Source organism: Corvus moneduloides, chromosome Z, assembly GCF_009650955.1.
Source record: "Corvus moneduloides isolate bCorMon1 chromosome Z, bCorMon1.pri, whole genome shotgun sequence".
NCBI lineage: Eukaryota > Metazoa > Chordata > Aves > Passeriformes > Corvidae > Corvus > Corvus moneduloides.
The window spans coordinates 45,348,172-45,365,639 of NC_045511.1; the positions used below are offsets into that span (position 1 = coordinate 45,348,172).

General features: G+C 36.5%; 1 protein-coding gene across 1 annotated transcript in view; it reads left to right on the forward strand.

The window, feature by feature from the left end:
• UGCG (UDP-glucose ceramide glucosyltransferase) overlaps window positions 1-16,471 on the forward strand; it is a 36,260-nt gene extending 19,789 nt beyond the window's left edge. Inside the window, exons 2-9 of the mRNA XM_032096105.1 lie at window positions 4,897-5,038; window positions 8,528-8,630; window positions 9,530-9,631; window positions 10,023-10,135; window positions 12,016-12,194; window positions 12,624-12,710; window positions 13,137-13,326; window positions 14,024-16,471. Of these exons, the coding sequence (XP_031951996.1) occupies window positions 4,897-5,038; window positions 8,528-8,630; window positions 9,530-9,631; window positions 10,023-10,135; window positions 12,016-12,194; window positions 12,624-12,710; window positions 13,137-13,326; window positions 14,024-14,194 (1,087 nt within the window). The 3' untranslated portion in view covers window positions 14,195-16,471. The remainder of the gene's footprint in view (window positions 1-4,896; window positions 5,039-8,527; window positions 8,631-9,529; window positions 9,632-10,022; window positions 10,136-12,015; window positions 12,195-12,623; window positions 12,711-13,136; window positions 13,327-14,023) is intronic.
• Window positions 16,472-17,468: the final 997 nt, after the last annotated feature.

Below are 17,468 nucleotides of genomic sequence, written 5' to 3' on the forward strand. Positions count from 1 at the left end.
TCTTTTTCAATTGTATTTAGTACACTGACCAGTGTGGTATACCAGTAGCAAATTTCATTTTTTTTCTTCTTGTGGATAAAAGTACCAAACTTTTGGGAGAGTTTTAACTATATACATGCAGTTAAATATATAGTTATATAGATAGATATTTCATTATGTAAAGTAAAGAAGATACGAGGAGCTCATCCTTTTATTCTCCTTTTGGTAACAGAAAGGTTAATCTTGCATTTTCTTATACCTCTTCAGGATGAGACCTCATGTCCTGTATTCCATAGCAGACCCACACTCCACAAAGACCTGTGTGAGATGCTTCAGATCACTAAAAATTCAGAAGTAGAAGCGAAAACAAGTCCCTTTCAGAAGTAATGATCTGCTACCTTATCTTGATGGCCTGTGAAACCACAGTTTTCAAGGAGCCTCATCAGGGCTTTCTGCATCTTGTTTTGCTGTCTTGCAGCATTTAAGTATCTATTAAAAGTTGTCATCAAGATTTACTTACCTCCCTCTAACAGGATAGTTCTTTAATTAAAAAGTAGCTGCTGTGGGAAGGTGGACATGAGTGAAAGGACTGTTGTTGCAGAGGAGACCCCAACAGACTGTTGAGGTTTTTTCAGCTGCATTTACAAAGGTGTATCTCTGAGAGACCCAGCAGCCTGTCTACTGTAGCAAGGTTTTTGGTTTTGCTAAAAGAGAGATGGAGAGGGATTACAAGGTCATGTTGTGAGAAGAGAAGGGGGAGTGGCTTCAAACTGACAGAGTAGGTTAGATACTGGGAAGAAATTCTTGGCTGTGAAGGTGGTAAGGCACTGGAACAGGTTGCCCAGAGAAGCTGTGGATGTCCCATCCCTGGAAATGTTCAAGGCCAGGTTGAACAGGGTGGTGGGCCACCTAATCTAGTGGAAGATGTCACTGCCCATGACAGGACATTGGAACTAGATAGTCTAAGGTCCCTTCCAACCCAAATCATTCTATGATAATACTCTTCTGCCCCGATGAGGTGGGGAGAGGAGGTGTTGTCTTGGCCTTTTTTTTGTTGTTGTTGTTGCATAATTTGGTACAGATTAGCAAGAATTCATCCAACAGTGAGAACTTGTTGGGATTTTCTTTGGAGACATTTTTTGTCCTCTGCTTAGAGGAAATCTAGGGTACAGGTGCTTCTGTGCGTTAATTATTATTGTGATAAGCAATAAAGTTACAGAAAATTTTGTAGGTGCTCTTTTGATGATGCTGGATAGTGGAACTACAGCTCTTGACACCATTACCATATGGCTCTTTTTCTTTTTGCCTTTCCCCATCTATGTATACCAGTACCAGACTGTATAAAAAAAAAATTCAGTTACACTACCTAGGGACTGCAGGCTGATTAATTTAATAAATGTGGGTGCCGAAGTCCTTGAATATAACCTGGCTACTTTTACACACATTGTCTGAAAGTGCCAACAAACACTGCTCTGCCAGCATCTGTTTCAGAGTTCAAAGGTCATTAGTGGTTTTGACTGCTTTGGACTAATTTCAATGCAAAATAACATATATTATCCTATACATGATATGAACCTTGAGGAAGGATTACTTAGCTTTATAATTTTGAACTGTACATGTTATATATGCAGAGTAATGTAGAAATTAAGACCTTTGTGATCACAACATATGTCTGAGAGAACTGAACCAGTGTAAGCACAAGTTAGTGCCCAAAAATACCAGCTTCATCTTACCTCTGCTTTGGAAACTTTGGTACATATACTGTGGCAGATTCACGTAGAATGTACTTGCATCAGCAGTGTTAATGTTCCTTAAATTTAGTCTATTATTTTGACTTCCATGTTAAATGTTAGCCTGAATTTCAATACTGTGACTTTTTGAATGGTTGGCCTGTTTCTCTGGTAGGTTTTCAATTGTAACTTTAATTCTTCGTCAGAATATGCCACTTCACAAATAATCCTTGGTGTAAAATGATCTGGTTTACTGTTTATTTCCTGTTTGATATGTGGACTCTTAACAGAGCACTGCAATTACTTTAGTGTCACAATACCTCAGTGCTTTCAGAAGGGCAGGGTGCCACTTTCGTGCAGTGTTATGAATAGCACATGAACTGGAGTCTTACTTAAGAGAGAATTTTAGGGACAGTCTTGCCACTTGCTGTCAAAACTGTACGGTGCTTCATAGCTGAATAGATTGTGATAATGCTGCATGTCTTATTTGTGTGTTTTGCCAGGTTTCTCTCTCTTGCACAGTCTGTAGGCTTCTCTTTCTGTAATTCAATCACCCACATAATACTGTGGTGGCATGGTTTGTAATACTGATGCACTTTATTACAGTCCTGCCTCAGAGCTGTCTTCCCAGCTTATTACTCTGGCACTTCCTTCTAGTGTTTCCTGTTTATTATGGCTTTTATTGCTCTACAAAACTCTCTGCTACGCTTCCTTTTTTTTCCTCCCTTGCATTATCTACTCTTTGACCCTCCTGGTCAAAGTTTCATTCTTGAGACTCTTCCTTTTTGTTGGCACTAAAGGCCTTATTTCCTGTTACATTTGTGAACATTGCTAAGAAAATTTCTGTCTGGGATAGCTGTCTGAATTACTGTTCTTTTTGCTTTGGTCTGACCATCTCTTGGCGGTTAAATGCTCAGCAAGTCTATTTCCATTTACCTCTGCAGAGCCCAGGCCTGGACTCAAAAACAGCACTAGGACACAATCTGCTTTGTTCTTTTGTCTTTTTGGTCAAACCATTGTTTATTCTCTGTAACATTATGGCCATGATATCTAGCTGCTAACCTGCCTAAAAGGAAAACATGCTGGCAGGGCCTGATTAGGTATCAAATGCTGCTGTCCCACTTCAGGGAAAAAAATTCTAGAGATCTCCTGGAATCTCTTCTCTTACTGGAGCTCCTTCATAGTTCAGTAATTTTACTTGGTGAAAGTTTAAGCTGAAAATTGACATCATTAGGTACACATTGCAAGAAAATAGTCTTTCAGTGTGACTATTATTCATGGTAGAGAACTGCAGTATGTGGTATATACATGAATTTGCAAATTTTGTTTCTGCAGATACTTGTCCTTTAGTTACTTGTGCATATGTATTTACTTGATGCAAATTATATTGTATACTGGCCCATTGTTATGAACCGGTTTAACACAGAAGACCGAAGGAAACTATGTCTCTGCGAAAAAAACTGATTGGACCCAGAAAGGTTTGAAATATACCCAAAAAAACGTGATAAAAACCAAACTAGGTTAGATGTTGGTGCCAAAAAATTGATATATTTTATTTAATAAAAGAGGCAAAGAGAAAGAAAGAAAGAGAAAATAAATAAATAGAAAATGAAGGGGGGAGGGGGAAACAGGGAGAGGTGACATGGGTCAGGTGGAAGCATATCACCCTTCTGGGGGTCCCAATGACATCTCATTGCTCCCCTCTGTCTGGTCTGCTGGTGGTGAGGATCCCCCACTGCTGCTGCCACGCTGAAAAGTGTAGAATCCAGTGGATTAATACACATTTGGGCCAGGTGGAAATGGCCAGCTGCCTCCCTCGCAGGGGGATAGTTTGACACTGTCCCTTGCAACACTGAGGGTCTGTTGCATCATCTCTGGGGCTCTGGTGCAGGGTCTGGGGACCCCTGGGGGGGGGCCTTTGATGGGTCTTGACACCCCCTTCTGCTGTGGATAAGCTTTTCCCGGGGTGAAGGGGCCCCTCAGCTGGGCTCTGCACAGCGGAGGATGGGCGGTCACTGCGCCTCTCTCCAGAGGCTTTTCCAACACACGTCCAAAGCCTGTCTTCCCCCTACTTCGGTGCGAGGTCTGTGCGAGCCTGGCAGCTGATAGCCATGGGGCTGTGGTCTCCACTCCAAAGGTGTTAAGCTTGATCCCTTTGAATGCATTCTTCTCTCCCCAGACCTGAGTTTACTCTATCTTACCTCCATCAGCGAGCAGTTCAGAGCCCCAGTCAGAAGGCCTGTTCAGGGTGTGGTGTCTTCTCTACAGCTTTTTTAATACAGTTTTGCTATAAAAAACAAAAGTCCTTCATGAAGAGGTTTAAGCCATAGATTATAACATTCAGTCTCTGACTCCCATTAAGCTTTTGTAATTGAATTTTGTATTCATTTACACAGGAGTGTACGATTAAGCATTGATTTTAGTGAGTTGTGACATTATTGCCAACACATTCTGTATATTTGGTGTGGCAGTTAGAGACGTGGTTTAGTTGTGGGCTTGGTATTGCTGTGTTAATAGTGTGACTTGATGATCTTAAAAGTCTTTTTCAAAACCTAAACAATTCTGATGCTTTGCTGAAATACCAGTAACTGTCTGGTATTGTGTGTAAAAGTTTATCTATGGTTCTGACCTAGCCTGCTGTCAGGATTTTTATACTACTGTTAATTGATTCTTAATCTTTTCTTGGAGTTATCAGTGGGATAAACTGTTTCCCCTGTGCTTTCAGTTTGCTCTAAATGGTGAAGAACTTGAAGCAGGAAAAAACACCTGAGCCTTTTGCTTTTTTGCCTTGTTTACAGTAAATTGTTTTCTATGATGATTTTGTTATAATGCTATGAGTTTTAATGCTGTGGAGGAAGAAAAACCTTGTCTCTACTGCAGTTTGAAAAAAGGTTATATTCCTGTTGCTCAAAATGCATTAATCTTGAAATATCTAATGAGTTAAATAAAGCTGAATGTAACCTACATGTCATGCTAAGGTTTTTTTTAGGTATTGCCGTTGACATCAGCTGTTGACATCAACTTTGCCATCAACTATTGGATAGAAATATAGCTGTTTTTCAACAACTAGAATTATTTCTTTTTCCAGCAAATTTAACTCCCAAGCTTTCTTAGTTCTGACTGTATTTTGAATGGCTTTCTTTAGCATATTTTCTTAAGTGGAGTTCTACGCTATTTTTCATTACAGACGCCTCCACCTCAATAAGAAAGCCACGGACAAACAGCCATATAGCAAGCTTCCTGGTGTTTCACTTCTAAAGCCGTTAAAAGGCGTGGATCCTAACCTGATCAACAACCTAGAAACCTTCTTTGAGCTGGATTATCCAAAAGTATGTATATTATTTAGTGTCTTTTTTCCCTCCTATGCCTCAAAAAGTCATATGAGAAGCTTGGATGGGAACTATGCTGCTTGATTGTGTCGGATTGTTCTTCCTTCTGCAGAAAATGTATAATCACATATTTTACATGTTGCAAACAAAACTTACTCCTTTTTGGAAAGCTGTCTGTTGAGGAACACATCCAAGGCTTAGGGATGAAATATACTCTACACTCCACTAATATTTGCTTAATCATTATTCCTGTGTTGTGGTGTTTATAGATTAAAATGTTTCATACTGCTGTAAAAGATCACTTGAGAGGCAAGAAGTCCTCCTCAGTTGGCTACTTCTCTGTAAGAGATCCTCCAAAAGAGAGCACTTAAGTGACAGCCTGAAACTTTTTGATGGTTCTTACTGATGGTTCATCCAATGATGAGTTGCTCAATGATGAAGTAGTGTACCTCACCGGTTGTTGGTAGATAGGGTGGTCTCTAAGCCATGGTTGGTGTTGGGAAGCAAATAGTTTAAAAAAGCTCACACTTGCTGTTAAACGCTGTTTGAATTTGTAATATAAGTGATAAACAGTATAATTGATACATGTGTCAGATGCTCTTCTTGCTCCAAAGAGCTTAAAAGAAGTCTGCAAATGTTCGCTATATCATTCAGTATTTGAAGTATCCTCCTGTGGATGGGAAAAGGAATACATTTTTTACTGTATTTGTATCTGCTGAATTCTGAAACTTGAAATTTAGCTTTAATAAAAAAACTCTTTTCTCAATTCTTCTCAAAACTGCATTTGACACTACTGTTTCAATTGTAAAAGATCAAAGGTTTGTGTAAGCTGTACACCTAAGTGGATAGGGTAAAACAAATAAAAATCCCTAGCATTTGGAGCTAATTAGAAGTTGAAAATTTTTTCTGTAGTGAAGCTTTGGGCCTTTTGAAAAGCTTCAGACATGAACATATGAGTCCTTTCAACTCAACAGAGTGCAATAAAGTGTGGCCAAGCACATTTTAAAGCATACTTTAGGCGTGCTGTGTATGCCAATATTGCAAACAGTGCAAAGGATCTTCAGCAATATCTTAAGGTGTTACATGACCTATAATGAACACTAAAACATTATGCAGCTGAAACATTTGAGTACAAATAAAACTTGTTTAATAATTCAAAAAAACAGTTGTGCTGGATCTAGCTTTACAAGAGGTAGTCTTGATCCTTGGTTGTGAAAACACATGGGTAATAATCTTAAAATGTTGCTATTCCACACAAATCTGAGTTTCAGATAGTAGTAGATAATCATACTTTTCCTAAGGAGAGTGAAAATGCATATCTGAATGCTTCAGTTTACAGCAGCACAGATTAGACAGTACAAGCAGGGTCCTCAAACTGTCTGAAAAAACTTTTTTATAGTTATTGTATAGAACTACCTTAAAAGATTGACCACAAAAGTTAGAACAACAGTATTGCCTGGTATTCAAAGTTCAGCTGTGCAGTGAAAAATTATTCTGAAAGATTAATCTGAAACCTTTCCCACTGAAGCTGAATTCAACCTACAGTGCTAACGATTCTCTTCTGTGATCCTCCATGTATGAAATAGTCTTCTCTTGAATAGAATCCAGTTATGCTGTCTCAAAACTGCAGGACTTACACATAATATTTTTATCAGTGAACAGTTCTCACCTACTGTGCATATTGTAATTTTGCAAAAGTTTTTCTGTTTGTGTTAAATCCAAATGAACCTGATGGTAATGTTTGTGTAGATAAGCATGTTTGTTCTGCTTTCATCATACATTTTCTAGTTTTTTACTTTGCTACTGCATACAAAGACCATTTATTTTGAATTTTTCTCTTTTCAAATATTGGAGTCTGAAATATCTGTTTTACTTCTTGTTGAATTTCTTGGAGAATATGGATAAAGACATGTCATTGCTACTGTGGATTGAAGAGTCATTATATAATGACTAGGAAAATTAATTTTATTTTAAAAATTTCATTTAATGTTCAGTAAAAACCTAATTTCTTCAGTTGTTTGTTTCTATGGTGTTCATGCTGTCAAGATTCTGTTGTGATGAGAGGACCTGCCTGCTTAATGAGACAACTCTTCCATCTTTTTAAATCCATTTTCCATGATATAAGATGGTAGAAATCAAACACTGCTTGCTCCTTAGCCAAATTGACTTTGAGTCTGCATTCTGAGAGGTAGAGGTATTTGCCGATAGTTTGTAGTGCTAGAACAAATCTTAATTCCCATTTAACACTTAATGATTTTAAATTTCCACAATATTCTGAATGCAGTTGGAGTAGTTCAGGCTTTTGTGTATGACAATGCCTTTTTTTATTGGAAGTATGTATATATTTAATTTAGTATCTAATGTTGTATGTATACCCCTTACTGAACAAGAACATCCGAATTTGTCATCATAGAGCCAATAGGCAGCTTTCAAAATTCAGATTATTTTCACTAAACTGTGTAAGCAAAAACTAAGTTTGGTGAGGTGATAAAATAGTATAAGGGAGAATAACAACTGTTTTGATTTCTAGTTGGGACTCTTATTTACAGCAGCTACTGTAAATGTGGTCCAAGAAAATTGCTTCTTTTGACTGAATTTTTCAGTCTTGGACTGTAAAAATGGCTTCTGGGTATCTTGATCAGAAATTTGCATTTTCTGTATTTTAGTCTTTGTATTGGAGCTCTAATACCTCTAATTTTAACAGGGTAAAAAGAAGGTTATATCAAGTAAGAAGTATTTAAGGGATTTGCTGTTACTGCAAAAGCAGAAATACCTTTATCAAAGCTTTCAAAGCTGCCTCAATGTTTAGTGATTTTTAAAATGCTATTTCTTCACCCACTATCACTAGCTTGTGTAAGCATGTAGCAGCTACAGTTTTCCCATACTACTTGTTTTTTCAACTATTACTCAATTAATGCAGAAAATACAGATGTGTTACATATGCATATTCCTGAGCTTTGTTGTACGATTAGGTGTACATATGTATGTACATTGGTCTCTGTGGGTTGTCTTCCAACTCTATTCTGCATAGGTATCTACAAAGTAAAGGAATGGAAGATGTAGTTCAGAGGTATGCAGTCATAATGTATCATTCTTTAATGTTTCAGGTGCTGTCATTTCATGGAATATAATACTGGATTTAAGATTCATATGTGAACAAAAATGAAAGTGGAAAAAAATTTTACCTTGTACACCAGAACATCTTATTTTATGATTAATAGAAACCCTTCAATAACAGCAGAAGTAATGTTCGTCAGTACAAGAATTTACTGAGATACAGCCTTAGTACTTTCTTTGCAAGTACTTGGCTGTGCATTAAAATACTAGACTCATTTAGCTGTAAAACAACTCCTTTGTTTTTAATACTATAACAGCACTCTTTATTTTTTTAGCTTACTATGCTATTAAGCTTTATTTCGTAGACTTTGTGGATATTAGCCGTATGTATGTAAATATATATGTGAGTGTATACATTTTTATTTTTACTAGTATGAAGTACTGCTCTGTGTACAAGATCATGATGATCCAGCTATTGATGTGTGCAAAAAGCTCCTTGGCAAATACCCAAATGTTGATGCTAGACTGTTTATAGGTAAGCAGTGCAACTTGAAGGTGGGGCTCTTACTTGTAAAATGATAGGTCTTCAACTCCATATAGAATACTCTATATGGAGTTGAAGACTCCATATGTATGTGGACTGGAAGAAATAAATAGTTGTCTTGTTCAGCCTATGTTGCTTCTGTAGCTTAATCTCCAGTTTGCACTAAAAAGTGAGTTTGTAGTAAGTCTGTGCCATCAGTTCAAGAAAACTTTAGGAAGAACAATTTGGGTAACCCCCTGCAATTTTTCCTCCTAATTTTAAAACAACGGTTTAAATCCTGTCTTTGCACTGAACTAAGTGTGCAGGAAGTGACTCAGAGTGGTGGCTGTATTTGAGCTTGAGGTCCTGCAACAATCCTTTTTCATCTGCTTAGACTGTAGGGCTCTTTCTTCACTTTATATTTGAATTAGTGGAGGAGAGGGATATTAGAACAAGGTAGTAAAATGTAGTTGTTTTTTTTTTTTTCTCTGATATGAAATAAACTTGACCATGTCTGTAAGCTAGATGTAAAAGAGTGTGTCTCACTTTATTCTGCTCCTTTTTTATTTTTCTGCTGAAATTACTGTAGAATATAATCTTCATAATCATAGTCTTAAGAGATAAAGAATGTTTCCCTTACAATAATGTAGTAATAAGCTTCTTTAGTTAATCTTGTTACCCTGCCATTTTAAGGAAGCATTTGAATATTTTTTCCTTTTCTTTTTCTAATTATAAAATATAGGATTGAAGGTATACTTAAAACATAAATCTCTTGCATAAAAGTGGACTTTAAGAATTGGTGGGTAAACATTCACTCTTCTTCAGTTCATGTATTTAAATATGTTGGTTATTGAATCTGAATTCCAAAAAAACCCCATACATTATTTCTGAATGATGTTTGTATTTTTTAGGTGGCAAGAAAGTTGGCATCAACCCCAAGATTAATAACTTAATGCCTGGCTATGAAGTTGCCAAATATGATCTCATATGGATTTGTGATAGTGGAATCAGAGGTAGGTGTGTATGTGCTGACTGTGAAACTGTCCTCACCATAAGTAAGCAGGTTTTGGAGACTGTTTTAACTGAGAATACAAGCAGAAGTTAAAGTTAAAAGTCTGAAAAAAATGTTTTTGTGGAATAAAAGTTTAACCTCTAATTAAAGGAGAAAATACCTTTAAAAACACTCAAAATAAGTATTTGAACCGTTTCCATTTTATTCGTTGTTGCTCATAATAATTGTTAATCACTAATACTATTTTTCTGAAACTGTTCTTATAAGATACTATGCATCAAAGCACATGTACTCTTGATACTGGTAATACAGTGAGAATTAGTGTCTCTCTGCAGGAGTCTTCTAATGACAGAATTGTTCCATGAAGTGTTGTTTTTTCGTTTGTCACTTAGTAACGCCAGACACACTGACAGATATGGCCAATCAAATGACTGAAAAAGTGGGCTTGGTCCATGGGCTTCCCTATGTTGCAGACAGGCAGGGTTTTGCTGCTACTCTTGAACAGGTGAGTGTTGTGGGGGTATTTTGTTTTATTCTGTTTTTGCTTGCAAAACCTTGTTGAGTGAAAGCCATATTGTGCTTCTTGCACTTCTTGACTGAGGAAATGTTTATTCTCAGCTGCAGTTGCACTTCAAACTAAGGGTAAGTAGGATAACTTCTAAATGCTTCAGAGTTCCTCTGGGATGCTCTCTATTGATTCAATATTTAAGTTTACAATATAAACAATAAAGATTACAGGATACACATTTTGGATTTTATGTTTAAAATTAGTAAAAAACTGAATAACTTAACTGAAGAATGCTTTCTAGTGCTTAGTCAGAAAGGACTAATTAATTCTATTTTGCTGTCTGAAGAGGCACACAAAAATGGCCATGACAAGTCAAAGCTAAGTCCAGCTCACACAGTATCTTATTTCCAGCAGTATTTACAAGCAGAGCCTTTGAGGAAAGTAGAACAAAAGCAAGGCTTATATCCTGTTTTCCTGTAATACTGCCCAAATGTTCTGCAATTTTCAGCTGAGAGACTTCTAAGCAGAAAGCAGACTTGTATATTTACTAATCTTTAATAGTATTTTAGTAAGAACAGATTTCTTACATGAACTTTTCCATTCATTTTTGAGTTTGTATAAATTTTTAAGATCTATAACTTTCTTTACCAGGAAGTTCCATCTGTTGCAGGATCCAAATCTGGTTTATTCTGACCCTTGTTCTTCTGTAGTGCTATTTCATGTCTCATAATAATTTTAGTGAAAGAGAAAGTGAAAAGTTGATTCTTATCCACCATCTTCATACCACTTACTCTGTCCTATTCTCCCCCCTCCTCTTTCTTAGTAAGCTCTCTTTGGTAGAATGAAGAGGTTGAGTTTGCTTTTTTGTTCCTTGTGTCTCAAGGCATGTAGCTTAATCAATTTTTATTTGGAGCTGGCATGTGTAAGGCACTTTGGCCCCAAGGCTAACTGATAGGGATGAAAGAAATGTGAGAGATGAAAATGTGGTAAATTCAGTACTCCATCATTGCTCTGAGTGAGGGATGCTTTTGTGATGATTTTTTTTTCTTTCTTTTTTTTTCTTTGTATGATACAAAGTCTGAATTTCCTTTTACAAGAGAAAAGCAGAGAGCTATAGCACAAATTTCCTAGTACTGCTACTTGTTAAAGCAAAAATTACAACTCCTGCTTCTGTATTCCTGGAAGAGCTTTTTGCCTGCTGATCCAGTATACTGCAAGATGAGCATGCCTTTTCTTGAACGGGTTATGGTACCCGTGTGAAGGCAGTCTACACTAAATAATAGCGAGAGGCACTAGCACTCGTTCCCTCTGTTGTTTTGTAGGTCATTCCTAGTTCTAAGTTGCTGAATCTTGTATAAAAGTTTGCTCGCAGTCTGAATTTTTTCTTCACTGTCTTTGTTTGCAAATGTAAGTAAACAAATTTCCCATGCTTCTGTAGAGCCATATAGTAAGTTTCTAAGAACATGTATGCATGAATGCAGTTAATTTGCACAAGAGAAAAGAGAGAACATGTCTGTTAGTTATCACCACGTAATATATTAATCCTAGTGATTAGTCTGTTACTTAATAGACTTTTAGTACGTATATTCCCTGAGAAAAACCTCAATAAATTAGAAATGAAATACAAAATGAAGTGCAGTAGTTCAGTATGTGGATTTAAAACCTGCTTATAGATTTGCAAAAACACAACCAATATCACCAATAGATTTCTCAGATTGGGTGATACACTAGATTTCTTAGAATGGTACTAAGGGTCTTTCCAAATACACCATGATAATTAGCCACGTCTAGTGTTTTTTACCTTGCATATGTTTTCAGAGGAAAACCAGTCAGTGTAGTACTTACAGAGCTTTAAATGCCTTTTCTTCTTTTCGCAGGTCTATTTTGGAACTTCACATCCAAGGTCATATATTTCAGCCAACTTAACTGGCTTTAAGTGCGTAACAGGAATGTCATGCTTGATGAGGAAGGACGTCTTGGACCAAGCTGGAGGACTGATAGCTTTTGCACAGTATATTGCTGAAGATTACTTTATGGCCAAAGCTATAGCTGACCGGTAAGATGACTCTGAAGTAAGCTTATTTCCTTAAGTGTAGTTTAAATCTTTCTTTTTGTTTGCTTTTTGGATTTTTCAAAACACGTGGCACATACTGTAAGTATACATGTTTGTGTCAGCTTCACATATATGTAGCAAACATGTTAATGCCATGTGCTTTGTCCTATCAGTATAGTTCTTCAGAAATAATTAAGCCATGTCATTGTCAATTCCGTTAGAGAAAAGTTTCAGAACTTGGTTTAAGTATTTGGTTTTTTCCAAAGAAGAGTCTTGATAAAATACTTTTCTTTTTTTGCCTACACCCATTGTAATATGCCACATGTGCCAAAGAAACTTCTCAAGCCTAATAAAATTCTGGTGTGCTTGTTATCTAGTTGGTTTTTGCATCTGTTATTTCCACATTTTTATAGTAACAAATTCCTTTTTCAGGGGCTGGAAATTTGCGATGGCCACGCAAGTTGCAATGCAAAACTCTGGTTCATATTCTATTTCTCAGTTTCAGTCCAGAATGATCAGGTAAGATTTTGATCTTTACTTCCTCTCCCACCCATCCCTGCCCCCTTCTTCTGATGGGGACGACCTGATAATGAAAGGCAATACATTTTCTGAGCTAAGTTGATCTAATGCCCAGTGTGCTAAAGTTCAGTGCACAGCTTGATGCATGCTTCTTTGTTAGTGCTGGGAGAGAGGTGTTGATTTTCTGCAGAAGAATGACTGATACAGGTATTAAAAAAAAAAATTTAAAACACCTCGTCCTCAGTACTTTTTAAATGCTATCCGTAGCATCTTTGAAAGGGAGGGTTTTTTCAGTATTATATTTGGAGGTGTGAATTAAATGAGATTAACATTTTAGAAAATACCATGATGGCTCATTTGGTGAGGTGGGAGAGGAGGATGTAATGAATAATGCAAAGTCAAAACTGATTTGTTTGTCTTTTCTAGGTGGGCCAAACTACGAATTAATATGTTGCCTGCCACAATAATTTGTGAGCCAATCTCAGAGTGCTTTGTTGCCAGTCTAGTTATTGGATGGGCAGCTCATCATGTGTTTAGATGGGATATAATGGTATTTTTCATGTGTCACTGCTTGGCATGGTTTATATTTGACTACATTCAACTAAAAGGTGTTCAGGTATGTAATTTTGTTTTCCAGGAGGTTACTAAAGTTTTTTGTCATTGACTTCAGCAAAAAGCTAAGCGTAATTACAACCATATAATAATTCTCTTGACATGAAGGAAATAATCCTGTTACTTCTCAGTCTTCCAACTTCAGTTATAGTAGCATGAAAAGGAGTAAGTGGTAATTTTGTATCCTACATGCACTTGCCTCCGACTAGGCTCTGGAAGTTTAGCTCTCCCCTTAATTAATAATTATGTTTCAAATCTGCTCTGCCGGGGCATATGCAGAAATGTTAAGCTCTTTTGACAGTACAAGAACAGAAGCTTTGTGGGATTTTATTTTAGTTGTCTCTTTGTCTTATATTTATTGAGGTGTATGTGTACTCATATGTACATTATTCACTTAATTTTGTTAATAATGGACAAGGAGAACAGCTGTAACCTACTTCCAAGGCCTCAAAAAACTTTTAATATAGAAAACTGTCACAAATGAGAGCAGCATTTGTTCTCCTGGTGCTGTAGAAAATATTAAATATGGGTAATTGTATCTTGAACAAGAAAATATTCTTGGCTTTTAATGAAGGATGCTATTGATATGTAAACCTACCTAGTAAGCTTTATAAGATTTAGTTGCAAAAAAGATTTTGATTTACTTTAAAATTTCTTGAATTATCAGTATGATTAAATACCTTGCTTTTTATTATTTCTAGGGTGGTGCTCTGTGTTTTTCAAAACTTGATTATGCAGTAGCTTGGTTCATCAGAGAATCCATGACAATTTATATTTTCCTATCTGCTTTGTGGGACCCCACTATTAGCTGGAGGACAGGACGGTACCGATTACGTTGTGGAGGCACTGCAGAAGAAATTATTGATGTATAGCCACACATTTGTAACTGTGAATGTCAAAAAGAGAAGGGGGAAAGAAAAGTACTAGAAGTTGTTTATATACTTTCAAGAAAATCTACCTTCACTAGTTTTATTAATTGTATGTTTGGTATCTGTTCTTTAATTTATTTTTGCATGGCACTTGCATCTGTGAAAATACATCTCGTAGTCTTGGCCAAATGGTACCTTCCTCCTATATACCAATAAAAATAGGGAGAATTGGTCCTGACATCTACTTTCTATTTAAATGCTCTGCAGTAGACTTTTTTTTTAAAACAAATATCCTCCGGGATATGAACAGCTTCTTACTCCTTGGTGTGCAAGGCTAGCGAATCTAGCGTTCACATAACTATTTTCCAGCTGGATTGCACAAGGCTGCACCTATTAAAATCACAGAGGTACAGCTGATTTTTGTTTTATCCCACTAAATAGAGCTAGTAATGGGACCTTGGGAAAGAAGCTCTGAAATGTTTTATGCCTACCTCTTGTAGTTGCTGCAGAACAATATGAATAGAAAGTAAACAGCTTTGCAAAAACAAACTAAAGTAAACCTGGAGTCTTGTGTTTATGTGTATATAGGGAATATTTTAATCATTGCAGTAACCAAAAGTGGACTGAGTTTGATAGGAATGAGTTGGAAGGATTTACTGGTCAAGCATGTATTGTGGGCATCTTTTGGCCAAGTCTGATCTGGTTCTGTCTTGAACCTTGTTAAGCACTGTGCTGTAACTAGCCAAGGTGATCCCCTCAGTACTTCCATCCTTTTTTAAGGGGCATTTGTTTTTCTGTGTGAGTGAATGCTTTCACGCTGGGGGGTGGGGGGTGTTGTGTGTGTGGGGGACATAGTAGGGGGTAGAAGGGAGCAGAAATACATTTCAGAAACATTTCACACATGAGCTATTTTCTTACACAGTGTCTTAAGAATGTAATTTCATGATGCAGGTATTTAATATCTTTTTAAAGTGAACATACATACCTATACTAGTCATAATTAAGTATTCAATTGCAGTAGATATTGTGAATATATTAAAGGGCCGGGTGAATTTGCTGTTACTGATTAAAACTGTAGTCTTAATTTAGATATCAAACTAAGTTTACTCTTGGCTGTTTGCCTGTTAGTCTAGCCTTTAAATTGGACTTCTGTATTCCAGTGGTATGACTAAAAGGACTAGATTATAATGCATGCCATGGTTTTCCCCCCTCTGTTCCCTGTTGCTCGGTTTTCAACCTCATTGTGAAACTTCCTAATTTGTGGTGAACTGGACTTGTTTTCTTTGAACACTCTTTAATTAAAAAAAAAAACCACAGCAAAGATAGAGAAGACTGTTGCATAAGCCTTTTGTTTTCATAATTGTATTTATGCTGCTTTACTTCTCTTCATATGGAATAGCAAATTGTCACCATGAACGTGAGCTGCTAATTACAAGGTTATGTCAACGAAGCAGCTTTAAAAGTTGGATGATGATGTGTAGCATATTAGCAATAATGACATGTATTTATAAAAATGGACTTACTGAGCCAATCCCTTACCCATCATATGCTACACAAGTGTAGTGTGTATGTATTTGTTGTAAAACATAACTCTGGGCCAAGATGCTTCATCCACCTTAATATCTCTTTTGCCTTATGGTAACATGAAACTTTTTTAATGGGCATTTCTATATGAACAAAGGCTTGTGATACATGCTTCATTCTTTTCATGTGAATCAGGAAGAAACACTTTTCCTGAGGAAAGTTTTACACTGAAACATAGTCTAGTTGTGACCCACAAAAGCATCTTTTTTTAGTATTATTTTTGACATAGTTGACTTTTACTGACAATGTTTGTATCTTCATTTGTTTCATGAAGTTTGATGCCGTTCATTGCACTGCTAAAGTGGAGCTTAGCTTGCTACTTAGCTTTATGCTGATTTCTATGCAGGCAATGGAACAGAACCAAAAAAAAAAAAAAAGGCTGAACAGACTTCCGTTTAAAAAACTAGGTGGGGATAATTGTTTAACAGGTGCTTTGGTATTAGTAGAGCCATTTTTTGGCTGTGAAAAATAAAGCTTCACTTAAGCAAATGGTTTCATTTGGATATTGTTTGGTTGATGATAAAATGGAAACCAACAGTGTCAAATGTCGTAGACAATGCTGCAACAGAACTTTAAAAAGTTATAAACAGGTAATGTAAAGTTATGTTGATCTACAGCTGTGTATAATATACCGTGTTTATTTAAAATAATTGTCTTGTTTATTCCTTTATTTAAAAATAAATTTTGAATACAATCTGTTTGGAGTACTTTATTCCTTTCTTCAATGATGCTGTAATGTGACAGCTTTAAGTGTTTATGGCAGTTTTGTTAGATTATATTTCTAATTAGTCTTCACAGCAGTAAAGGGATGTGCCTTTCTTTTGAGTTTTTTACAACTGCACCATCTCTTTTGGATTTTATATTTGACTGAAATTAACTCACATGTGCTAAATTGATTTTTAGTTATCCTTAATTTTTTAGAACAACTTCAGTGTACAAAAATTTTACAAGTGAGCAGCGTAGTTCCCTATTTATTGTAACTAGGCTAGATTCTGATTTTAGAGATTATATCTTTGCCACAAAACATGTTGACATCGAGATGTCGTATTGATCCTTTGCTTTCAGGTACACTGACTAGAAAGCATTCTGAACTTGCTCTGCCATCTAACTTGGCTTTTTTTGTCTCTTCCCTACCATTTTTGAAGATCATGTGAAGCTTAGTAAGAGACTGTGCTTATGAAAGAATTGTTGTAGTCCTGGATGCATGGCTTAAACAAACACCCCTGGAATCACTTGAAAACCATTTATAGATACTTAAGTGGTCCTGGTATTTTGTGCTTGGTACATTTGCAGCCACACAGCGCAATACTTAAATCCTCTTTCTTCAGTGCTTTTATTACTTTCCTGCCTACTGTTAAATAATGTTGTCATTTTATTCTGTACTTGCAGGTGAAGTCTCTCACTTGAATTCCTTTTGCTGCTCTCCTGTTTCCTGCTGGGTGCTGACTACCTGTGTTTCCTCTCAAGTCTGTTCTGACAGCTAGAAAAGCTTGTCTCTAACCACCTGTTTTCACAAATCACTTCTGGACTCTGTTTCATTCACTTTAAAAGCTTTTAAGCCTCAAACCTAATTTATGATCATCTAATTTTGAGGTGGGCTTGAGCTCTAGCTGTTCTTGGGTTGAACTGGTTCCCCAACAGCTCTGATGCTGATGATGGCTCTTGAGGCTAAGGAAGCCTAAAATTTTTTATG